Source organism: Mytilus trossulus, chromosome 8 (genome assembly GCF_036588685.1).
Source record: "Mytilus trossulus isolate FHL-02 chromosome 8, PNRI_Mtr1.1.1.hap1, whole genome shotgun sequence".
NCBI classification, from domain to species: domain Eukaryota; kingdom Metazoa; phylum Mollusca; class Bivalvia; order Mytilida; family Mytilidae; genus Mytilus; species Mytilus trossulus.
The window spans coordinates 47,227,978-47,255,624 of NC_086380.1; the positions used below are offsets into that span (position 1 = coordinate 47,227,978).

Genomic DNA, 27,647 nt, shown 5'->3' on the forward strand with positions numbered 1-27,647 from the left:
ACTTTTTGGAAATTTGGATCCTCAACGCTCTTCAACTTTGTACTTTTTTGGCTTTTTAAATATTTTGATATGAGCGTCACTGATCAGTCATATGGAGACGAAACGCGCGTCTGGCATATTGAATTATATCCTGGTACCTTTGATAACTATTTAGCAGTGTTCATGAAGGCCAGACATAACAGTATAGCACTGGCTTGAGCTCTCTGTGTAAGTGTAGTATTAAAGCGCTGCTAATGGAAAACAACAGAGTCATTATAAAAGGTACGTAAATAAATGATATTATATCCAAATAATATGTATATGTATATGAAAAAATCAAAAAAACAAGCAATAACGTCATTAACGAGAGAAAGTCGAGTATGCCTTTCAGGCGTGTTTGAGGTGTCTTTTTTTGTCTTGAAAACGTATGAAGGAAAACTATTAATTTTGATACATCATCTTCGCTTCAGATTCTATTATATTTATATATCAAGCCTGTTAGTTAACTATGTGTATTTCAGTTCCGATCATCCGTCATTAATTCATGTTCGTTTTATTAGGTATATGTTGCACACTGAAATTCAATATTGAAATATCAATTATAAAAACGTGTTTTATTAGATATAAGAAAATTTGGTATAAGTGCAAATGAGACGACTATCAATACAAGTCACAATTTGTAAAAGTATACCATCTTTATGGTCAAAGAAAGACCGGTCTATAATACGGATCCTTGTTGTACAACGAATAGCAAGCTATAAGGGTACAAAAAGTGTAAAACCATTTAAACAGCAAAACTAACGACCTAGTCAGGCCATATAAAAAACGAGAAACGAGAAACAAGTATGAACCATATTAACAAACAAAAACTACTGAACATCAGGTTCCTGACTAAGGACAGGTGCAAACAAATGCAGCGAGTTTAAACGTTTTAATTACTAGCAACCTTCACCCTTACCTGAATATAGAAAGACCCATATAAAATATCTACTGAAATGGCTTAACTTGATCAAAAGACATATTAACACAAACAAGTGAACATACACTGAACGAGAAAAAATGATCTATGGCACAATGTAAACACAAAGTCAATAAAATAAGGGCTGATATGTTAAACATTATCAGAAAGACAACTACATGTATAACCTTGGACAACATTCCGCCAAATAAAATTATGTACACAGGTTAATGTACATAATTATACTTTAAAGTATACAGTAATGGAATACGGAAATATTTGTTACTGAATAGACCAGGATTCTGAGAGTATTGCATGGCAATACATGTTTAGTCCCCTACCGGTTAATAATTAACTTTTTTAATGAATGTGATCTGAGAATTTAAAAAAAACAAATATCCAAATTCTAAATGCATGGTTAGATTCAGCAAATCAAAGAACCCCAAGAATTCAATTTTTGATGAAATCAAGTAAAGTTCAAATTTGGACTCTTTAGAACTCAATGTGGACTAATTTGATAAAGGGGCCCAAACATTAAATATCTAAGTACATGGGTAAATTCAGCATATCAAAGAACCCCAAGAATTTGATTTTTGTTAAAATCAAACCAAGTTTAATTTTGTACACTTTGGACCTTAACGTAAATCAATTTTAAAACGGGATCTTAAATTAAGAATCTAAATACATGGTTAGATTCGGCATATCAAAGAACCCCAATAATTCAATTTTATTATGAAATCAAACAAAGTTTAATTTTGGACCCTTTTAGTCCTTAATTCTAACTGTTGGGACCAAAACTTTCAGAATCAATCCCAACCTTATCTTTGAGGTCAAAAACCTTGTGTTTGAATTTCATAGATTTCTATTTACTTATACTAAAGGTTATTGTGCAAAAAAAACCAAGAAATATGCTTATTTGTGCCCCTTTTTGGCCCCTAATTTCTAAACTTTTGGGACCAAAAGCCTAAAAATCAATCCCAACCTTTCTTTAGTGGTTATTAATATTGTTTTAAAATTTTATTGATTTCTATTTACTTATACTAAAGTTATTATTCGAAAAAAAATCGTCTTCGGACGACGACGACGTGATACCAATACACGACCATTTTTTTTCAATTTCTTTTGCGGTCGTATTACAACCACATGCCATATTACCTTAAATTAGGATCGAGTGAAGCAGTTCACAGAATTTTAGAAAGCTCAAACGTGTGATATTATGCGGATAAACTTATCGGTTTACAAAAGCTAAATTGACAGCGCCTCATCCCTGCAGACAGCCATTTTTAGGATTTTCAAAATTAGGTGGCGTTATGGGTATTTAAAATATTTTTTACTGGCGAAGTAGAATCCTGCCTGCACTGTTATAAGTAGTTTCAATTTTAAGAACTCGCCACATTCTGGCGTACTTTTAAATAACATACCATTTGAAGTAAATTAAGCTGTAAATTAATTGCAAGAAGTGTCGCAGTTGAAACGTACTTAGTTAGTGTGGTTGTTGTTTCGTTCCTTTCAATACAATACTTCCATGGTTCAACATTGCAACCGCACAAACTACAAAGTGGCACATCACAAAGGAAACATTTCTCAAATTTATGTAATTATTCTTTTGGAATACACTATGAAATATAATATATCTTTGTATATAAACATGATCAAATAAAATATAATATAATATAATATAATATATCATAACATAACAAAACATAACATAACATAACACAATAAAACATAGAACAATACATTAACAAATACTGGTGATTGAATCACCAGATCAAATTTTCTAAATGTCATGTCGAAGAATTTTTCCAACATTTATAGGTTCCTTGTGTTACTAAATTTATTTGAATATTCATGTCGCCATCAATCATCTAAAAATTTTACAGATACAATATCAATCAACAAGATTTTCAGGCTTTTTAATAAGAAATTCTTTATCTATTTCACTTCTATGCATTAACTGTATTTTCTTTCAATTTGCCATATATACGTGTAACCGAGTGAAGCCTGATATGACCGCAGAGGTCGAACCCTCGACAGTTTTATAAAATAATCAAGTTTGATACTGTCTTACTTTGGAATGTGATCAATTTTTTTATATGATATAGGTTAGGACACAAACTAAATGCGGTCAAAGATCTTAAAAGTTTGACATGGGACATTCAATTTACCTAGTATGGTCTCATATCCAAAATCTTACAACATGGTTAGATTCAGCATATGAAAACACCAAAAATCATTCTTATTCAAAATTAAATCCTTGAATTGTTCTTGTTCTGATATTTTGAATTTTAATTAGATTGACCAAAAATCTAATTCTAGTTGAAACCAAACACAGTTTAATTTGGAACCTTTCCAACCTTAATATGGACTTATTTGAAAAAAGTTCCCCAAATAAAAAATATTAATGCACAATGAGATTCAACATAGCAATGATTCATTTTTTGAAGAAATCAAACAAATATAAAAAAGAAAATGTGGTATGATTGCAATGAAACAACTATCCACAAAAGACCAAAATGACACAAACATTAACAACTATAGGTCATCGTACGGCCTTCAACAATGAGCAAAGCCCATACCGCATGTTCAGATATAAAAGGCCCCGATCAGACAATGTAAAACAATTTAAACGAGAAAACTAAGTTTTATTTTGGACACTTTGGACCTTACCATTAAAAAAAATAGTAATACAAGGTTAGAACCCCCCAAAATTAAAGACTCTAAATAATCCCATTCAAAGTGTGGATACAAACAATTGTGAAAACATGTCCACTCAAAACATTTATGATAACATTAAAAAACTTAATGCAAGTGTTTTTAATCATAATATCTATGTTCCCATTGGCACTCATGGTATTTAACAATGTCCATTATACGTCATTAAGTAAGGATTGTTATAGACTTGAACAATATTGATTCTTGAATGCACCTGGACGTCTTCATCCTCGGAAGTGTTGTCAATATTCATCAGGCTGAAATAATTAGAAAAAATGGAATTAGGTTTTAAGTAGATAAGACTAAATTAAGACTGCATTCAGTATAATAGCTCAGATTTCAAGAGAAATATAGGTACACTTGACCATCTATATTGTATCTCAATGAGACATTATCGTTCAAGAAACAAATGAAATTGTGTGCACTGATTATTTTCTTAAAGTAATAACGAATGATTCCAAAAGTGTGTTCATTTATTAAACTGTAAATTAAATGGATTAAACAAATTGTAAATTCATACAACTGGATATAAAATACAAATGACTTATCATAATTTGTTTTTCCAATTATCAAAGACTTTTCACTTGTTTTACACCCAATTTAAACTTCTCAAAACTTGAAACAAATAAAAAGAAAGAAAAATAAATTGAGAATGTGTCCCAATGGACACATATAATGCTCCCGCTTTCATACAACATCATAAAGGGATATAACTCGAAGAACAATAAAATTGACGCTACCCATATTGCACTTGTTCTGAGTTTTGTGTTAATAAGTTATGTGTATATGTTTCATAATGTTTAACTGAGGCAACTTGTTAAAGAACGGAAACTTAACCTTTTATATTGTTTTCATCAATAAAGGGGCATGACTGGATAATGGTTAAAATGACCCAACGAAAATTCAAACTTGATCTGAATTTTGTGATAATAAGCATTGTGTATAAGTGTCATAATATTTGGTTGAGGCAAACGTAAGTTAGAGAACGGAAAACAAATTTTTGGGCGTATGATCAGAGGGACAAGGGTAAATAAAAGCAACAGAAGTATACCGCTGTTCGAAATTCATAAAATGATTGAGAAAAAAACACAAATCCGGGTATCAAACTAAAACTGAGGGAAACAAATCAAGCATAAGAGAACTACGACACAACAGAAACACAACATTAAAATGTAACACACATAGAAACGAACTATAACATAACAATGGCAAATTTTTAAGAAAAAAAAGGGTAAAACTTTACACCCCATCCGCAACGGCGAGCGAAACACAACAACATTCTCAAAAATGTGCGCACGGTAACCGCTTTTAAAACCCTATAAAATTACAAAAAGAAGCTTTCAATACTTATAATTATTTTTTTAAGCTAAGATCAAGAAACACGATTTTTTTAATTTACCTGTGTACTTTATTGTTGGTCCTAGTGTCATCATGAATGTTGCATTTCATTGTGTAATGAATGTCAATATCAGAAGGACGCGACATTGCTGTTAGCCAATCAAAATAACGTATCATAATGAAACACACATGCAGTGAAGTTATGACGTTTCGTTTGTCTGTCTGGTTGAATATTGTGTTATATATGTCTTATCGTTTGTCAGTCTGGTTGGATATTGTGTTATGTCTTATCGTTTGTCAGTCTGGTTGGATATTGTGTTATGTCTTATCGTTTGAATCTTTTTTTTAATTTTCAGTTAAGATAATTAATCAGCTAATTCAATATTAACTTTTTCAAAATATGGCATTTGTTACCAAATAGTCCGTTTCTAATTTCTATGTATGTTGGCGTCTGTTTTTGTAACAGTTCAGTGTTTCTGTTGTTCAGTTGTTTTCCTCTTATTGTTATTGTGTTCCCTCGGTGTTAAATCGATTTATGACTATTGAACAGCGCCATACAACTGTTGCTTTTATCTTAGCTTTGATATACAATAAATGATACTTCAAAAATTTACAGATTAAAATTAATTTGAAACATAATGAAATTGAGGTTTTCAAATTCTAATATTTTCTGTAATTTAACAAAAAATATTTCAGACCAATTTCAATTGATTCATTAAAACCATTTTCTTCACCTGGACGATATGCAGTTCATATGAAACTGGAAAGCACCAATTTATTCTTTTCAAGAATATGGCACTAAGTCAATCTTGATGAAATAATTGAAAATATAAGAACTCTAGTCCATTTTCACCAGTTTAAATAATCTAGACACCTAAAATAACGAGGTTCAATTTGTTAGTCGGCATGACTTGAAAACCAACGAATGAACGATATATATCGTATATCCAAATCATAATGACACCTGCAGCCGTGCCAACGAAGCTGTCTTTGACAAGGACATGTCTTAGGATGGTCTAATGACACGTCTTAGCCCTGAGTCCGGTTAACGATAGTATCCTAAAATGAGATATTTTATAAATTTGGTTCTAAAGTTTGGATAAATAAAAAGGTGTCTTAGGCGGATTTAAGATTTACGATGTCCTCAAACAAAACTAAAACAACCAATATGACATAAAGTAAATATATAATTACTAATACACATTTAACTAGAATGCTCTCATAAGAATTCAATCAATTGAACGAAATATTCTTTAATATTTGATAGTAATTTAAAATTGTTTTACATTGTTTTCAATATGTAGACAACTTTGGTCCATACACTACTTCCATATATATATACAAAGAGTGTTTATAGTATTCGGTTTGAGTTTTTGGAATAATAAGTATATTACAAGAACTATGTGTGGGTATGGAACGCCATGGTGGTCTTCTGATCGTGATTGTTTAATTTGTTCGGTGCTTTATGCATTATGTTATGTTGTATCTGTATTATGTTCAGTAGTTTTCGTATCATGATCAGTAGTTTTCATATTATGTTCAGTAGTTTTCAAATTATGTTCAGTAGTTTTCATGTTAGGTTCAGTAGTTTTGACATTGTGTTCAGTAGTTTTGACATTATGTTCGGTGCTTTGATTATTTTGTTCAGTAGTTTCATTATTATATGCAGTGCTGTTTGAATATTGTTTGGTACATCTGGCGTTATATTCAATGCATTTTATCATTATATTCAGTACTTTCGACATTATGTTTAGTAGATTCAATATTATTTGCAGCACATTATGTATTACCTTCAGTGGTCCCGGTTTCTTTATATTCAGTGTATTATTCATTATGTTCATTAAAAGATTCAGTATTATACTCGGTTCAATGAACTATACGTACAGTGGTTGATCATTATGATGATGTAGTAAATAAACGCATTTTGCGCTGTCCCAAGTCAGGAGCCTCTGGCCTTTGTTAGTATTGTATTATTTTTTATTTTATTTTCTTGTGTACAATTTGGATTTCAGTATGGCGTTCATTATCACTGAACTAGTATATATATGTATATAGGGGCCAGCTGAAGGACGCCTCCGGGTGCGGGAATTTCTCGCTGCATTGAAGTCCTATTGGTGACCTTCTGCTGTTGTCTGTTCTATGGTCGGGTTGTTGTCTCTTTGACACATTCCTCATTTCCTTTCTCAATTTTATCATCATAGAAACCAGGATTTAAATTTTATATTTACACCAGACGCGCGTTTCGTCTATAAAAGACTCATCAGTGACGCTCGAATTAAAAAAATGTTTAAAAGGCAAAAAAAGTACGAATAGTTATCAAAGGTACCAAGATTATAATTTAGTACGCCAGACGCGCGTTTCGTCTACATTAGACTCATCAGTGACGCTCATCAAATATTTATAAAGCCGAACAAATACAAAGTTGAAGAACATTGAGGATTCAAAATTCCAACCAGATGCTCCGCAGGGCGCAGCTTTATACGACCGCAGAGGTTGGACCCTGAACGGTTGGTGCAAGTATGGACACAACATTCAAGCTGGATTCAGCTCTTAATTTGGATTGTGATTAAATAGTTGACAGAGCATAGGTTTCTAACACAGAATGAATATGGTGTAATGAACTTAAAATTTGTGTTTTGCCTTTGAGCAATTCACTATGCTGTTGAATATTAATCCTCTCAAAAAAAGTTTGAAGAAATTTTCTTTTTATTTATGAAATTTCAAATGAGAAAAATTGAACCCATCCCCCCTATTTTTTTTTCACACCCCCTATCCTTTATTTCAAAACTAATCTCAATTCAAATTTCTAATTGAGTTTGCAACAATAATTACTCATTTAAAAATACATCATAAAATATTAAAATGTTAAAAAGTGCTTGTTATCACTGAATGGTAAAGATTGTTTTAATTTATCAGTTGGTAGTAAAAGTGAATATACATTGTATATTGAATAAAACAATGATTTAAGTTTATTCAACTACCTATTCTGGACAAAGAAAGATAACTCCAATTGAAAATCTTGCTATTGCACAATATTGTGAAATTAGATATTTCTTGATATTGTGCAATACTGTGCATTTGAAAATACTTGCTATTGCACAATACTGTGTCCTTGAAAATTTCTTGCTATTGCGCAATACTATGCAATTGAAAATTTCTTGCTATTGCACAATACTGTGCAATTGAAGATTTCTTGTTATTGCTGAGTACTGTGCAATTGAAAATTTCTTGCTATTGCACAATACGTAATATAATAATTTTAGATCCTGATGTGGACCAACTTGAAGACTGGGCCAATAATCAAAAATCTAAGTACATGTTTGGATTCAACATATCAAAGAACCCCAAGAATTCAATATTTGTTAAAATCAAACAAAGTTAGATTTGGACCCTTTGGATTTTAATGTAGACCAATTTGAAAACAAGACCAAAATTAAGAATATATATACAGTTAGATTTGGCATATCAAAGAACCCCTTTTATTCAATTTTTGATGAAATCAAACAAAGTTTAATTTTGGACCCCGATTTGGACCAACTTGAAAACTGGTCCAATAATAAAAAATATAAGTACATTTTTAGATTCAGCATATCAAAGAACTCCAAAGTTTCAATTTTTGTCAAAATCAAACTAAGTTTAATTTTGGACCCTTTGGACCTTTATGTAGACCAATTTGAAAACGTGACCAAAAATTAGGAATCTAAGTACACAGTTATACTCGGCATATCAAAGAACCCCAATAATTCAATTTTTGATGAAATCAAACAAAGTTTAATTTTGGACCCTTTGGGCCCCTTATTCCAAAACTGTTGTTGGGACCAAACCTCCCAGAATCGATACCAACCTTCCTTTAGAGGTCATAACTCTTGTGATTAAATTTCATAGATTTCTATTTACTTTTACTAAAGTTATGGTGCGAAAACCAAGAAAAATGCTCATTTGAACCCCTTTTTGGCCCCTAGTTCCTAAACTGTTAGGAAAAAAACTCCCAAAATCAATCCCAACCTTCCTTTTGAGGTCATTAACCTTGTGTCAAAATTTCATAGATTTCTATTTACTTAAACTAAAGTTACAGTGCAAAAAACAACAAAATGCTTATTTGGGCCCTTTTTGGCCCCTAAATCCTAAAATGTAGGGATCAAAACTCCCAAAATCAATCCCAGCCTTACTTTTGTGGTCATAAACCTTGTGTTTAAATTTCATAGATTTCTATTCACTTTTACTTAAGTTAGAGTGCGAAAACTAAAAGTATTCGGACGACGACGACGACGACGCAGACGACGACGCCAACGTGATAGCAATATACGACGAATTTTTTTTCAAATTTTGCGGTCGTATAAAAAGTTGTGCCAAATACGGCTCAGGTAATCTATGCCTGGGATAGGATAATCCTTAGTTTTTCGAAATATTCAAGGTTTTTGTAAACAGGAAATTTATAAAAATGATAACATTATTGATATTCATGTCAACAGCATTGTGGACCAAAAATTCGTAAACGTTTTGCCAAACACAGCTAAGGTAAACAATGCCTGAGAAAGAAAAAGCCTTAGTTTTTCAAAAATTCAAAGTTTTGTCGACACTTAATTTGTAATTATGAACAAATGTATGTTAACTGAAGTCAACACAAAAGTCTGACTGCTGGGCTGGTGATACCTTCGTGGGGAAACAAATCTCCACCAGCAGTGGAATCGACTCAGTGGTTGCATATAAACTCATCATAGATACCAGGATAAAAGTAAAAGTTGGAAAATCAATAACTGTATTTATTGGGGGGATAAAACGATGATATTTTGACGGACGTTTTCTTCATGAACATCATTTCTATGAGATGGAATGAAAATGGCAGAAATGGAAGCAGTATTAAATCAGTTTGGTGTACGCTCCCACGCTGGCAATTTTCACAGGTAAAACTCCTGAATTAATTTTCAAAATGTCATGATTGATTGATTGTTGTTTTCTGAACGTACAGTGGCAAATATTTCACGCATCTTTATGACGAAGAGAAGAATTTCAAACAAGAAATAGGCAGTTGAATAGACGGATAGAAATAATGTCCATGAAGAAAACGTCTGTCAAAAGTATACGCGTTTGTTGTTTTTTTCCCAATAAATTCTGCTATTGATTAACCGTTTTTACTACTTCATCATAATGATCAACCACTGTACATATAGTTTATTGAACCGAGTATAATACTGAATCTTTTACTGAACATAATGAATAATCCGCCCAATAAAAAGAAACCGGGACCACTGAATGTAATACATAATGTACTGCCAATAATTTTGAATCTCCTGAAAGTAATGTCGGAAGTATTGAATATAATGACAAATGCACAGAATTTAACGTAAGAAGCACCAAAATTAATTCAAACAGCACTGCATATAATAATGAAACTACTGAACAAAATAATCAAAGCACCGAACATAATGTCAAAACTACTGAACATAATATGAAAACTACTGAACATAATATGAAAACTACTGAACATAATATGAAAACTACAGAACATAATATGAAAACTACTGAAAATAATATGAAAACAACAGAACATGATATAGATACTACTTAACTTAATGCATACAGCACCGAACATATTAAACAATCAAAACCAGAAGACAGTCATGGCGTTCCATACGTGGGTGTTCTAGAACTAACTTGATGCACATATCTAAATACATTGAACTATTGCAGAGTCATTTTGGTTAAGTGATTTACTAAAAAACAATTTTTTCTATACACAAATTTATATAAAATAGGCATCAATTATCATCAATAGTAACTCTCCAAAAGTATGCTCTACGATGTCATTTAAAATAATTCGTGCTGCCCTTTTTGAAGCTTAAAAATTTGCTTACAATTAACAACCTTTTTGGACCTAATCAAAATGTGCAATAATAATTTAAACTAGAACACACCCGCGAAATCGCGGGCATTTAGAGCGTAGTTTAAAGTATGTAAAGTGTTGTTGGAAGAATTTTGTAAAATATTGAATGAATGGAGCATTTCATCAAAAGTATCATAAGTCATAGGTTATTGGGGACAGGAAAATGCTTTTTTTTTTATCCCTCCTCCTTTATTTCCAATATTCCCATTTTTTGGTTTTCTATCAATTTCAATATGAACATACATTTAGTATGTTATGAAAATTCAAGTAAGGAGCCTGTAATTCAGTGGTTGTTGTTTGTTAATGTGTTACATATTTGTTTTTTGTTCATTTTTTTTGTACATAAATAAGACAGCTAGTTTTCTGGTTTGAATTGTTTTACTAATCGATCCATAGTGGTCATTGATATAGTATACAGACCCTCTCTATTTAATAAACATTGTGACTGCCGTGGATAGCAAACTTGAAATGATAACAGATATAATTCTGAAAATACACTTTATTCTTTGTATCTGTATGTTCAAAGTATACAGAATAACGCAAACCGGAAGTATAATCTGACTTAAAATTTCGTCCAATGACGGGACAATATCCGGATGCCTTTTTTTCTCATTTTTCTCAAAAAATAACTCAATCTGAATAATCATATGAATGGATGACAAATGGCACTATGCACTGTACCTATAGGACACAGAGGTGTGTTGATTAATTTATTGTGAAAAGAAGAGAAGCGACACCCAAAATGAGGTCTTCTCCTTTAATAGTATAGATGTGGAAAAAATTTACTTTTTAACTAACTCTGATTCAATACATAAAGCTTTACTACAACTGTCATATAAACTTGATGTTATCCAAGAAAATGAGGTCAAGCTCAATAAATCTTACGAAAAAAGTATATGTACGCCATAAATCAATCAATACACTAAACATAGTCGACCTCTTGCTTATCGTGCTTATAGTTTCTAAGAAACAGACTTAACTATAAAAAAAATAAACTTTGACCAATCATTGGCGGATCCATAGGGGGCCCCCCTTTTACTTGGACTATTTTTTTTGTAAAATGATTAGACTTCGTGAACTTTGCCATTTTCCGTGTATTTAATTTTTATGTGAAAATTCTTTACTTATAATGACATTTTTTGTTGGTATTTACAGATTATGTCAAAGTCATGAAATTCGCTATGGTAGTTGACCAGTTCGCCGTAAAAAGTTTAAACGTCACTCAGTCATTATGAATTTCAAATTACAGTTACACATTGATTAGGATAAGGACGACACTCATGACACCTTAACGCGACACAGAACTGACCACGAACATATTGACTTCTGTTTCACAATTCCACTAAATAGAAAGTACAAGAGTGCACACGCTGAAATGTCTCGCCTTCTTTACTAATCCTTGATACTATCTTGATAGACCTAAACATAAAGCTTTATTACAACTGTCACATAAACTCAACATTAACCAAGAAAAGAAAACATTGATCAATCAACCATCAAAATGAGGTCAAGGTCAGATGAACCATGCCAGGCAGACATGTACAGCTAACAATTCTTCAATACAACAAATATAGTTGACTTATTGCTTATAAATAAAGAAAAACAGACCAAAACACACAAACACTTAAAACTTAGCAATGGACCGTGAAAATGAGGTCAAAGTCAAATAAAACCAGCATAACCGACATAAAGATCATAACATATGTCCATACACCAAATATAGTTGACCTAATGCATAAAGTATTAGAAAAATAGACCAAAACTAAAAAACTTAACTTTGACCACTGAACCATAAAAAATAAGGTCAAGGTCAGATGACACCTGTCAGCTAGACGTGTACGCCTTACAATCATTCCATACACCAATTATAGTAGACATATTCGCATATAGTATAAGAAAAACAGACCAAAACACAAAAACTTAACTATAACCACTGAACCATGAAAATGAGGTCAAGGTCAGATGACACTTGTCAGCTAGACATGTACACCTAACAATCATTCCATACACCAATTATAGTATACCTATTGCATATAGTATAAGACAAACAGACCAAAACACAAAAACTTAACTATAACCACTGAACCATGAAAATGAGGTCAAGGTCAGATGACACCTGCCAGTTGGACATGAACACCTTACAGTCCTTCCATACACCGAATATACTAGACCTATTGCTTATAGTATCTGAGTTATGGACTTGACCACCAAAACTTAACCTTGTTCACTGATCCATGAAATGAGGTCGAGGTCAAGTGAAAACTGTCTGACAGACATGAGGACCTTGCAAGGTACGCACATACCAAACATATTTATCCAATTACTTATAATAAGAGAGAATTTAACATTACAAAAAATCTGAACTTTTTTTTCAAGTAGTCACTGAACCATGAAAATGAGGTCAAGGACATTGGACATGTGACTGACGGAAAGTTCGTAACATGAGGCATCTATATACAAAGTATGAAGCATCCAGGTCTTCTACCTTCTAAAATATAAAGCTTTTAAGAAGTGAGCTAACACCGCCGCCGCCGCCGGATCACTATCCCTATGTCGAGCTTTCTGCAACAAAAGTTGCAGGCTCGACAAAAACTCTATTACACTCTCATGAAAAAAGTTCCTAAGCAATATTATTCACTTACGATAACATTTTTTATCCTAAACGCCCCAGCCGATTTTAAAATAACATATCTGAATAATGATCCCCAGTCAGTGAAAGCTCTAGAGTCTAAGATACGAACCATTTCTTTTTAGGAGGAAGTCTGATATATTTGAGAAAAATCTGACTCTCATATTTGCCTTAAATCAAAATTCTGGTCGTACCTGGATTGAAAACAATAATCTTGTTTATTAAGGTATCACAAACGAAAATTTCCAACAGAATTATGTAGCATTAAATGAACATGATAATAAACTAGAGGCTCTAAAGAGCCTGTGTCGCTCACCTTGGCATATGTGAATTAAACAAAGGAAGCAGACAGTTCATGACAAAATTGTGTTAAGGTGATTGTGATGTGTTTGTACATCTTCCTTTACTGAACATTCTTGCTGCTCACAATTATCTCTATCTATAATGAACTTGTCCATGTACTTTCAGTGGAAAATGTTAGTAAAAATTTACAAATTTTATGAAAATTGTTAAAAATTGATTATAAAGGACAATAACTTCTTAGGGGATCAATTGACCATTTTGGTCATTTTGACTTATTTTTGAGTCTTAAATTGCTGTACATTATTGCTGTTTACAGTTTATCTCTATCTATAATAATATTCAAGATAATAACCCAAAACAGCAAAATTTCCTTAAAATTACCAATTTAGGGGCAGCAACCTAACAACCTAACAACGAGTTGTCCGATTCATCTAAAAATTTCAGGGCAGATAGATCTTCATCAGATAAACAATTTTACCCCTTGTCAGATTTGCTTTAAATGCTTTGGGTTTTGAGTTATAAGCCAAAAATTGCATTTTACCCCTATGTTCTATTTTTAGCCGTAGCGTCCATCTTGGTTGGTTTGCCCGGTCTCAAAACACAAATTTTAAACTAGATAGCCTAATAATGATTCTGGCTATGTTAAGTAAAATTCGGCCCTGTAGTTTCAGAGGAGAAGATTTTTGTAAAAGTTAACTAAGATTTACGAAAAATGGATAAAAATTGACTATAAAGGGCAATAACTCCTAAAGGGGTCAAATGACCATTTTGGTCCTGTTGACTTATTTGTAAATCTTACTTTGCTGAACATTTTTGCTGTTTACAGTTTATCTCTATCCATAATAATATTCAAGATAATATCCAAAAACAGCAAAATTTCCTTAAAATTACCAATTCAGGGGCAGCAACCCAACAACGGATTGTCCAATTCATCTTAAAATTTAAGGGCAGATAGATCTTGACCAGATAAACAATTTTAAACCATGTCAGATTTGCTCTAAATGCTTTGGTTTTTGAGTAATAACCAAAAACTGCATTTAACCTCCATGTTCTATTTTTAGCCGTGGCGGCCATCTTGGTTGGTTGGCCGGGTCAAAAACACAAATTTTAAACTAGATACATCAATGATGATTGTGGCCAAGTTGGGATTAATTTGGCCCAGTAGTTTCAGAGGAGAAGATTTTTGTAAAAGATCATGGAGATTTACGAAAAATGGTTAAAAATTGACTATAAAGGGCAATAACTCCTAAAGGGGTCAACTGACCATTTTGGTCATGTTGACTTATTTGTAAATCTTTCTTTGCTGAACATAATGACTGTTTACAGTTTGTCTCCATCTATAATAATATTCAAGATAATAACCAAAACAGTAAAATTTCCTTAAAATTACCAATTTAGGGGCAGCAACCCAACAATGGGTTGTCTGATTCATCTGAAAATTTCAGGGCAGATAGATCCTAACCAGATAAACGAATTTACCCCATGTCAGATTTGCTCTAAATGCTTTGGTTTTTGAGTTATAAGCCAAAAACTGCATTTAACCCCTATGTTCTATTTTTATCCATGGCGGCCATCTTGGTTGGTTGGCCGGGTAAAAAAACACAAATTTTTAACTAGATACATCAATGATGATTTTGGCCAAGTTTGGTTAAATTTGGCCCAGTATTTTCAGAGAAGAAGATTTTTGTAAAAGTTAACGACGGACGACAGACGACGGACGACAGACGACGGACGCCAAGTGATAAGGTAGCAATAAACAGTTAGGAAAAAATACTAAAATTTGCCCTTATGAATTTTACCATTCCCTTTGCATTGCTTTCTTGCAATATCAAGCTTACTGTTTGTGTCATATATGGGCATATGTATGTAATCAGAATCCTCCATAGATTTTATTTCCAGTATATAAAATTGCAAAATATAATTTCTTTTTGGTGTATCCATGGCAACAATCTACATTTATTTGTTATAAAATATTGCAAAAAGGGGGGGAAAGATGTCACATATTTCCCCAAAATTTGGCTAAAAGTCGAATTTCAATCGCTTGAAGTAATACCTTTTCTGAAACTGTGTACATATATCATTCAGCAAATCCAATGAAAATCATATGTCTTTCGTCTCATTTTTTTGTAAAATTGCGTCAAAAACTTCGTGCAGAAAAAGAGTGTTTGTAAACAGTACATTAATTTCTGGACCGATGGCCGGTCCAGCTATGAAAATACGGACTGAAAAACAGAAAACAGCCCATAAAACATGTCAAACATAATCTTGATGCTCTTATAAACCACCTTTGAAGGCTAAATTAGCACTCATCTGTCTAAAAATGAATTTTATTACACAATAACTTTCCTATTTGAAAAATCCACAGGGGCCATAATGCGAAACTAAACTCCTAACTGTGTATTGCTACCTTAATAGTAAATATTTTTTTCAAATTCTCCCTTTTAACTTATTTTCTGAGTTCTGCTAGCTAAAACAAGTAAAATGGCCTTTTATTTTTGAAAATTGATTGAGTAATGCATATTTTATGAAGGTTAGCAGTTGACACTGAAACGCGACAAAAACTGATTTTAAGAAAGGTGCCAAGTCAAAGTGTAAAATCTTGTCTCTACCTCAATTTTTAGCCAAATCTTAAAAACTGTACCTCTTTTGTCAGTTTTTTAATGTTGAATATCATAATAAGATCTCTGATGATGCAACATTGTACAAAATTTAGCAATTTTAAGCATAAAAATGTTAATCTGTATGCTTATTGCATACCACAGACTTGATTAAAAAACTTGGTGATAGGGTATCAATTTCTTACATCTGATTTAACTATACATTTAATATATGCCAAAATGTAACATGAAATCTTGATAAAAATAATAATGTGACATATTCGCAAGAAAAAAACCAACACATTCAATACTTGGGCTACTACATGCAGCCCAGTCCATCAGAAGCAAGCGTTAAGCCGAAAGAGTACAAATATAAGCCTAGTGTCAAAATGTCTAATTTTGGTTGCTAAGGACTGTAAACAATAAAATTGACACATATTGTCATTGTTAAACACTTAATTTACTCAGAAGTTGATTTTGAATCTAAATATCAATAGATTTGTGGCATGAAAAGTCTTAAATTATACCCTTCTGAGCTTGGTAAGCATGCCATAAGGTAGCAATAAACAGTTAGGAAAAAATACTAAAATTTGCCCTTATGAATTTTACCATTCCCTTTGCATTGCTTTCTTGCAATATCAAGCTTACTGTTTGTGTCATATATGGGCATATGTATGTAATCAGAATCCTCCATAGATTTTATTTCCAGTATATAAAATTGCAAAATATAATTTCTTTTTGGTGTATCCATGGCAACAATCTGCATTTATTTGTTATAAAATATTGCAAAAAGGGGGGGAAAGATGTCACATATTTCCCCAAAATTTGGCTAAAAGTCGAATTTCAATCGCTTGAAGTAATACCTTTTCTGAAACTGTGTACATATATCATTCAGCAAATCCAATGAAAATCATATGTCTTTCGTCTCATTTTTTTGTAAAATTGCGTCAAAAACTTCGTGCAGAAAAAGAGTGTTTGTAAACAGTACATTAATTTCTGGACCGATGGCCGGTCCAGCTATGAAAATACGGACTGAAAAACAGAAAACAGCCCATAAAACATGTCAAACATAATCTTGATGCTCTTATAAACCACCTTTGAAGGCTAAATTAGCACTCATCTGTCTAAAAATGAATTTTATTACACAATAACTTTCCTATTTGAAAAATCCACAGGGGCCATAATGCGAAACTAAACTCCTAACTGTGTATTGCTACCTTAATAGTAAATATTTTTTTCAAATTCTCCCTTTTAACTTATTTTCTGAGTTCTGCTAGCTAAAACAAGTAAAATGGCCTTTTATTTTTGAAAATTGATTGAGTAATGCATATTTTATGAAGGTTAGCAGTTGACACTGAAACGCGACAAAAACTGATTTTAAGAAAGGTGCCAAGTCAAAGTGTAAAATCTTGTCTCTACCTCAATTTTTAGCCAAATCTTAAAAACTGTACCTCTTTTGTCAGTTTTTTAATGTTGAATATCATAATAAGATCTCTGATGATGCAACATTGTACAAAATTTAGCAATTTTAAGCATAAAAATGTTAATCTGTATGCTTATTGCATACCACAGACTTGATTAAAAAACTTGGTGATAGGGTATCAATTTCTTACATCTGATTTAACTATACATTTAATATATGCCAAAATGTAACATGAAATCTTGATAAAAATAATAATGTGACATATTCGCAAGAAAAAAACCAACACATTCAATACTTGGGCTACTACATGCAGCCCAGTCCATCAGAAGCAAGCGTTAAGCCGAAAGAGTACAAATATAAGCCTAGTGTCAAAATGTCTAATTTTGGTTGCTAAGGACTGTAAACAATAAAATTGACACATATTGTCATTGTTAAACACTTAATTTACTCAGAAGTTGATTTTGAATCTAAATATCAATAGATTTGTGGCATGAAAAGTCTTAAATTATACCCTTCTGAGCTTGGTAAGCATGCCATAAGGTAGCAATAAACAGTTAGGAAAAAATACTAAAATTTGCCCTTATGAATTTTACCATTCCCTTTGCATTGCTTTCTTGCAATATCAAGCTTACTGTTTGTGTCATATATGGGCATATGTATGTAATCAGAATCCTCCATAGATTTTATTTCCAGTATATAAAATTGCAAAATATAATTTCTTTTTGGTGTATCCATGGCAACAATCTGCATTTATTTGTTATAAAATATTGCAAAAAGGGGGGGAAAGATGTCACATATTTCCCCAAAATTTGGCTAAAAGTCGAATTTCAATCGCTTGAAGTAATACCTTTTCTGAAACTGTGTACATATATCATTCAGCAAATCCAATGAAAATCATATGTCTTTCGTCTCATTTTTTTGTAAAATTGCGTCAAAAACTTCGTGTAGAAAAAGAGTGTTTGTAAACAGTACATTAATTTCTGGACCGATGGCCGGTCCAGCTATGAAAATACGGACTGAAAAACAGAAAACAGCCCATAAAACATGTCAAACATAATCTTGATGCTCTTATAAACCACCTTTGAAGGCTAAATTAGCACTCATCTGTCTAAAAATGAATTTTATTACACAATAACTTTCCTATTTGAAAAATCCACAGGGGCCATAATGCGAAACTAAACTCCTAACTGTGTATTGCTACCTAAGAAAAGCTCACTTGGCCCTTCGGGCCTGGTGAGCTAAAAAACGGGCGTCTTCATTATTTGGGGGGAGGGGGGCAGGGATTTTTATGTCTGATCGGAATGTGACTGTCTGTTCCGTCGAATTGATATTTGTCGACCGTCATTTATAAATTTGTTGTCTCATTAGTATACGCCTTTGGTTGATTTCCCTTATTTTTGTTCGGTGAAACATATCAACCAAACATTTGGATAACGGATTGCTTGTTTATCTTTATTAAATCATGTCGGTGGTATTCTAAATTTCATCGAATAGCCCCTGTTTATCTTGTTTACAACAAGAAATCTGTGAGATTATTATAACTTAACAAACAAACAAAAATTTTCCATGTCTTTTTTTTTACTGACAAGTCCCGCATCAAATATATCAGTACATGGCTTTGGATTCATTCTATCATTATATGATACACAATTAATAGGGAGAATACAGCATAAAAAGTCCAACCCTTACACTTTACAGCAACATTAAAATAATAAAGCCCCACGTCAGGAACCACTGGTTGATAAGGTTCATTTTACACTTTATTTCTGATTTTTAAGCTCGAAAAAGGTCCCGAAATTTATCGCCTCCCTCCGTTCGGCGACATTTTTTAAATTTCGCCCCCTTTCAAAAATTCTGGATCTGCCCCTGCTGATGAACCATGGAAATGAGGTCAAGGTCAAATGAACTACACCATGCAGACATGGACATCTAACAATCTTACCATACAACACATATTGTTGATCTATTACATATAGTTTAAGAAACAAATCACAGACAAAAAGTAAAAACACAAAAATACTGAACTCCGAGGAAAATTCAAAAAGCAAAATAAAAAATCAAAAGGCAAAATCAAAAGTCCAAACACATCAAACGAATGGATAACAACTGTCATTTTCCTGACTTGGTAAAGACATTTTCTAATGTAGAAAATGGTGGATTGAACCTGGTCTTATAGCTAGCTAAACCTCTCACTTGTATGACTACACACCGAGCAATAAACCTTGAAAATGACGTTACGGTCAAATAAAACCTACGAGACTGAAATGTACATCATAAAAAATTCCAATACACCAAACATTGTTGACCTATTGAATATAGTATAAAAAAGAATAAAAAATCATAAACTTAACTCTGACCACTGAACCATGACAATAAGGTCAAGGTCAGATGACACTACCAGCTGGACTTGTACACCTTACAATCGTTCGATACACCAAATATAGTAAACCTATTGCATACAGTGTAAAAACCAAGACAAAAAAACAAAAACATAACTATAACCACTGAACCATGAAAATGAAGTGAAGGTCAGATGACCCATGACAGTTAGACATGTACATCTTCCATTTCTTCCATACACTAAATGAAGGAGACCTACTGCTTATAGTATCTGAGATATGGAATTGATCACCAAAACTTAACCTTGTTCCCTGATTCATGAAATGAGAGCGAGATCAAGCGAACAATGTCTGACGGGCATGAGGATCTTGCAAGGTACGTATATACCAAATATAGTTTCAAATTACTCATAATAAGGGAGAAATTAAAATTACAAAAAAATCTTAACTTTTTTTTCAAGTAGTGACTGAACCATGAAACGAGGTCAAGGACAATGGACATGTGACAGACGGAAAATTCGTAACATAAGGCATCTATATACAAAGTATGAAGCATCATAGTCTTCCACCTTCTACAATATAAAGCTTTTTAGAAGTTAGTTAACGCCGTCCCCGCCGCCATCGTATCATTATTCCTATATCGAGCTTTCTGCAGCAAAAGTCCCAGGCTCGACAAACTAGATGTTCTATCTTTAGCATGTATATGCCATGCTGGTTGGCAGGCAGGGTGATCTGACTCATTTGAATAAATTAAATACCCTAATGCTTACTTGTGGCCAATTTTGGTTAAAAATGTCTCAGTTGTTTCAGGGAAAGACTTTTGTAACAGATTACAAAAAATTGTTCAATTTGACGAAACAGACTATAAACCACGAACTTAAGATACCATAAGAATCATTCAGCTTACGGTTGGTGTTATATGGCCCAGTAGTTTCAAGAGAGAAGTTTTTTAGTTTCAGAGATACAAAAAAAAATGTGTTTTCCCCCACGTTCTATTTTTAGCCATGGTGAATATCTTGGCTGATGGGCGGGGTCCTCGGATATATTGAGAAAAAAAAAATACCCTGAAGATGATTTGGGCCCAGTTTGGTTTAATATGGGTCCGTAGTTTCAAAGAAGGTTTCTGTAAAAGATTACCAAAAATGACGAAAAATTGACGATAAAAGGGGTCAATTGACAATTTTGTTTGGGTTTATTTATTTGTAGATCTTACTTTGCTGAAAAACTACGTTGTTTCAGTTGGGCTTTATCTATCATAATATTCAAATAAAAGAAACATACACAATTTCAAAAAAATTGCCAATCTAGGAGCAGCAACCTAGCAACATGTTGTTTGATGCGTCTGAAAATTTAAAAAAACAAATAGAAATTCACATCATGAAATTTATAGCACTATGTCCGATTTGCCCTTATTGCTTTAGTTTCAGAGATATAAGTCAAAACCTGCGTTTAGGCCCTATGTTCTATCTTAAGCAATGGCGGCCATCTTGGTTGATGGGTGGGGTCATCAGATACATTTTGTAAACAAGATATCATAAGGAATGGATTATTTAGGCCAATTTTGGTTTTATTTGGCCCAGTAGTTTCAGAAAAGATTTTTTTGTAAAAGTTAACGGACGACGACAAACAACGGACGCTGAGTGATGAGAAAAGCTCACTAGGCCCTTTCACAACAGGTGAGCTAACAAAAGCAAGAGAACTTCATACCGAAAAGTGGAAAGCCTAATACCAAGAACAAAATCAATACGTCTTTCCACTAAATAATGGAAAGACCTAATTATCAGAAAAAAATCAAGTTTTTCCACAGAAATTTAAAAGACTTATAATCAAAATAAAAGCAATAGGTCTGTCAACGAAAAAGTGGAAAGACCTTATAAACAAAAGAAAGAAATGACAGAAAACAATTGGTCAGCGTTAAATCACTTCTGCACTCAGATATCATGAAGTTAAATGTTTATGAAACAAAAATCGGGGATAACTAATTCTATGCACAAAAAAAGACGAGGTAATACAACACTCACACAACATTAAACGTTATATGCTTATTCTAAACCTCTGGTATTAGTTCAGCAGATAATGTATGCCATCTCTCAAATTTCTGATCTGTAGTCTTTAATGTATCAAACCAGTGCTTTAATCTTTCTCCTTTGGAATTAATTCCAAGTTGAACACCACCTATCAAATAAAATAAAGCAATGATTTTTAAGACGCATAAAATAAACTGCTGCTCTTTAAACGCATGATTCGCCCATTACGGTTTAAAACCATAAAGTTTAATAACCCTCTAAATGTCATATAAGAAATTTGAAACACACTAATGAGAGGTTATTTTTACGTAATTTTTGACTTATTGAGAGTTGTTTCATTGCCTTTCATATCACAACTTATTTTCCTATATTTGAAAGTAAATCAAGACAAAATGAACTAGTGTGACAAGAAGATAAAAGCTTAAACAAGAGTATACACACGCTAAAATGACTCGCCTTCTATACTTACTATTGATATTATATCTAGGGTCCTAAATATAAAGCTTTACTACAACTCTCATATAAAATTAACATGATCTACGATATGAAGTCAAGGTCAGATAAACCAACCTAGAAACATGGACACCTTACAATCATACCATACAAAACATATGCTTTAAATATAGTTCACATATTTACACGTTTAAGAAACAAACTTGACAAGAAAAACTTTAAATTGATCAATGAAACATGAAGAGGAGACCAAGGTCAGATGAGCCCTGCTAGATAAACATGTACACCTAGTCGAGTCTAATCTAATTGATGTTTATGGTTGGTTTTGCAGTGGCACTTATGTCCTAGGTTTGAGGAGGGTAATGAGCTAAAACATCGTTCACTCCACCACATTCTTGAAGTCCCTGTTCAGAGTAAACAGCCTTAAATTCAGTGGTTGTTGGAAGTTGCTGTCCGAATATTGCTTTTGTTCATTGTGTTTTTTTCTTTTGAATCAATTCATATTTTTCATTCTTTTTTTTATAGCTGTCTATATCATATTGATTTTGCTCATTGCTGCAGATTGTAAATTCAGTGCTATATACAAGTAGATGTTTATATTCTCGATCTCGTCTTTCAATCACTGGTGGATAGTTGTATCATAGACATTAATATAATAAATTCACATTGTTATGCCATCATAGTGGAACTTTTATAAAACTGTTCAAATATGAGAATCTCTTTTCACACTTTAAATTTAAATAAGATCGCCACTTACCTACGAAGTCGTTAGTTTTTCCAATATCTCTGTCCCACACAGTAATCTCTAAAGTCTTTTTAGCGAGCTCATTATGTTTGATTTCATATACAAATTCCTGGATAAAAGATCTAGTACTATAAAAGCAGAAATATTCGTGGAGTATTTAATATCGTTTATTTCGTGGAAAAAATATATCCACGAAAATAAAACCCGCGAAAATTTAACCTCCATATAATTCCACTAACATTTAAGAAAACCACGAAATTAAATCCCCATGGAATCTTATATAGAGACAAAACCACGAAATGTTAACCTTCCGAAAATTATTGTTTCTAGTTTTTATATAGCGTCGGATACAGTGCAGATGATTTGGTGTCACGGTATCTCATTAGCATGAGTTCAAATCTCGGCGAGGGAAAAACAAAAAAATTTCGAAAGCAAATTTACAGATCTAACATTGATGGGCTGATTTTTAAACGAGTTGTATATACAGAATGTACACAGGCATATATCACCATCACTGATGGTGGTCCGATGGATAAATCTGTTGTAGAGTTGTCACTGGTTCAGACGTACTTATAAATATAATTATTTCTGTGGCTGTATCATGCATTAATTTGTAGGATACTTTACAATATATAATTCAGCTGATCTGTAGCAATACCATCTTCATGCCTTATATATCATGTACTGTATTACGACGCTAGATTAAAACTGACGAGGAAAGGTAACACCCGGCCACCAAAACTTTATTTTTTTGAAGCCAAGGTGGTCGAGTGGTCTAGCGCGTCTGATACAGTGCAGGCAAGTGTTGTATTTAGACTTTCTGCCAAGAATTGTTTTTGCATGAACACGTATAAAAATTGCATTTTTTATCCAACACAATCATAGGTTTAAACATTTTTTTCTATTTAGACTTGTATATAAATGTTTTGTACAAATTGTAATGTTGTACACATCAAATTATAATTTGCACTGATGTTTTGTACAAGTTATCAGTGTTTTATGAACCGCTAAACACAAATGGATGATATAAGCACACAGTCTTTCTTTTCTGATATTTATGTCATAAATCCATGACTACATAATACAGTCTAATACTGAGCATTGATACAAAACAAATAGAAGATCACAAAAAAAAAGGTTTATATGGATAGAATTTTGGTATAAACAGAAAAATAAAATAAGAATTAAAACCATTCAGGGATACTTATTTCTAGTTTGAGAATATCACTAAATATTAGTTTGAAGTGAATACATATTTGAACGTAGGATATTTAAAAGATAACATTTTAATACATGACGCGTAAAGATATGTGTCAAAAACCCTGTACAAATCATAATTTGTACGAACTTATATCTTGTACACAACACTGTTTTTATAAATATTTCGGTAAGATACAACTATTTGTTAATCATGACAAAAAGGACCGGCTAAATGTTTTGTCAACAAAGAATGCCAATGGGAACCTCCTATGCTTTTCATGCCTACATGTTTCTTTATTCTTTATCCAACCATACCTCGTTATATTCCGGATTCAAAGTTTTCTTTTTTACAGCAGTTTTAAACTTGGATTTCTTGTCTTTGTCTGGTTTCAGATACCTACAAAAAATTATATAAAAATTCTGACAAACTTGTATATATAAATGTATAATCAGTGCCATAACTTATTTCATTTGCAAAGGTTTGACATGCTTGGGTAAGGTTTTGCAGTGTAATAATTCATGTATTGACTACCATGACTATAGTTTTGTTGTCTGTTAGTCATTTCAAGTAAAGCCGTAGTCTGCACACAAACCTATAGAAAATTTGATATTCGTTGAACATTTTAATTCGTGGTTTACCTGTACCCACAAAATCCGGAAAAATTAGTATCCAGCGAATAATAATAAATCCACAGAATGCTCCCAATACATAGTTAATAACTCTTTTCAAATTATGCTCCTGAGATATGTATATGTTCCAGACCATGTAGATAAAAAATAGTGTATCATTGACCAGTTTGTAAAGCATATTGGAAAACAATGCCTGTATGGTCCAACTACTTATATGGTCCAGCCCGTTAAGCTTTAAGTTAGCTCATTAACTGGGGCAATGTTTGCATCTTTTGGCATAAAACATAACGCATTACATGCAGACAATTATGAAATACTATACAATTACTGTCTTTTGATGAGGTAAATATGCGGTTTTATTGACTTTTGAAAAAATGATATTCACTGAGGCCGACGGCCGAAGTGAAATTCATTTTTTTCAAAAGTCAATTAAACCCCATATTGACCAAAACAAAAGACATTATGTTTTATTTCATATTCCGAGAGAAGAAAATGTATTAAATGTCAAACATATACCAGAACAAATTGTACATGAAACATTTTACCATAACGTTGCATGTAAAAGCGCGTGACGTTTAGCGCGATAAATAACACTTTCTCAGGTGAATATGCTTTTTTATTCAAAATCCAATTCATATAGAAAAACCTACTAAATAATACCAATATGGAATAAATCTGGTTATAGTTGGTATATCATAATACAATAACGTCCCTGCATATGGAGAAAATAATTGACAATGGATGAAACCAAACAATTATCAATCAATCAATTAATCAATTATTGAATCAATCAATCAATCAATCAATCAACTTAAATACAATCAGCAAGTCAAAAGGTAGCACGTTTAACTTGATATGAACATTCAATGATAATTGTAGACACAGAGTATCTTTATATTATCATATAAGTCTGAATAACTTTAAATGAGTTGAAAAAAAAATCGCTCTGGTATGTAAATGAATTAGCCTTTACATAAAAAAGACATCATTTAATAAAAGATAAGATATGAATCTATATTTCTGTGACAGTAGATACTTAGTGATCCTACATCATTTTGTTATCAACAGCGTCAACATTAAGGTTCCGTGTATGGTCAAATTTTTGTTAGAAATCAATAACGTTTGTCTAACTTTCAAGTCGGTTTATGAAATTTGTCACAGAATTAAGCTTTATCATGACAAAAAAAAATATCCGAAGGATACATTTGAAAAACCTTTTGTTTTCAAGTTTTGAGATATATTCTAAGGTTAAACATGTTAAAGTTTTTCAGTCATCATCACCAAGGGAAATCCATTATTAAATTTTTAAGTAAATTGGAGAGATTGAATCGTTTTGTGAACAAAGGTATCCAGCGCAAAATTTTTCGTTTTCCCCTATTTTACTATAAGGGTTGCATTTAATTAAGTTACCAATTTGATACACTCTTTTGTTAAAATTGATAACTTAAATTGACAACCGTTTTTATGTGATTCAACAATAATGTCGATAGCAATATGTATATATATTAAACATATATTTTAGCGAAAATATGTGAATTAGACATCAAGAAGAAATCATAGGCAATCAGCTAACGCCTAGGCATAAAGTTATTTCCTGAAATTGTCAGGCTTTTCTTATTTCCTGAAATCTGATGAGGACTATTCATTTAATTGCCAAACATTATTTCAGGCAATAAGCAATCGTTAGGGATTTTTGTTTATCTTGCAAATACATGTTCATTTGGTGAAATATTCAAGATGATTAATATATGTAAATAAATGAGGCATGTGTCCACGAGACACAAATGATGCTCCCGCTTGTATTTAAAGTTATAAAGGGTCATAACCTCAAGAACTGTAAAAGTGATGCTATCCAAATTTGTATTTGATCTGAGTTTTGTGGAATAAGAATTGTTCATACTTTTCATAACATTTATTTAAGGTTACCTTAAGTTAGAGGACATAAACGAAACATTTAGCAATTTTACAATTTATAAAGGAGCATTATTATGGAACGGTAAAAGTAAAGCCACTAAAATTCGAACTTGATCTGTGTTTTGTGGGAATAAGAATTTCATAACATTTGGTCCAGGCAAACTCTAGTTAGAGAACAGAAACAAATCAAATCAGCAAGTTTTCCATTTGTAAAGTGGCATAACTCTAGTTCGGTAAAACTTATGCCACCTGAGTTCACAGTGTGTTTAGTGGTAATAAACATTGTGTATAAGTGTCATTTAATTCAGGCAAACTTAAGTTAACAAACGGACAAAAATTAGCAATTTTTACATTTGTAAAGAAGCATAACTCTAGAACAGAACGCCACATAAATTCAAGCTCGATCTGTTTGTGTAGCAATGAGCAATGTATCATTATGTTATAACATTTGGTGAGGCAAAAGTCAGAAAACAGACACCTATTTTGGGACGTACGGCTGTACCAACGGACACG

At 32.4% G+C, this 27,647-nt stretch overlaps 1 protein-coding gene across 7 annotated transcripts in view; it reads right to left on the reverse strand.

The window, feature by feature from the left end:
• Window positions 1-572: 572 nt before the first annotated feature.
• The window catches only part of LOC134681048 (double C2-like domain-containing protein beta), a 143,881-nt gene continuing 116,806 nt past the window's right edge, over window positions 573-27,647 (reverse strand). For 6 of the 7 annotated variants that reach the window (XM_063540443.1, XM_063540445.1, XM_063540438.1 and 3 more), the window contains 4 exons: window positions 24,906-24,987; window positions 23,403-23,499; window positions 22,219-22,340; window positions 573-3,909 (listed from right to left, as the gene is read on the reverse strand). In XM_063540443.1, coding sequence (XP_063396513.1) covers window positions 3,895-3,909; window positions 22,219-22,340; window positions 23,403-23,499; window positions 24,906-24,987 — 316 coding nt within the window. In that variant the 3' untranslated portion in view covers window positions 573-3,894. Of the gene's footprint in view, window positions 3,910-22,186; window positions 22,341-23,402; window positions 23,500-24,905; window positions 24,988-27,647 lie in introns of all 7 variants that reach the window. The other variant, XM_063540444.1, reaches the window with a different exon arrangement.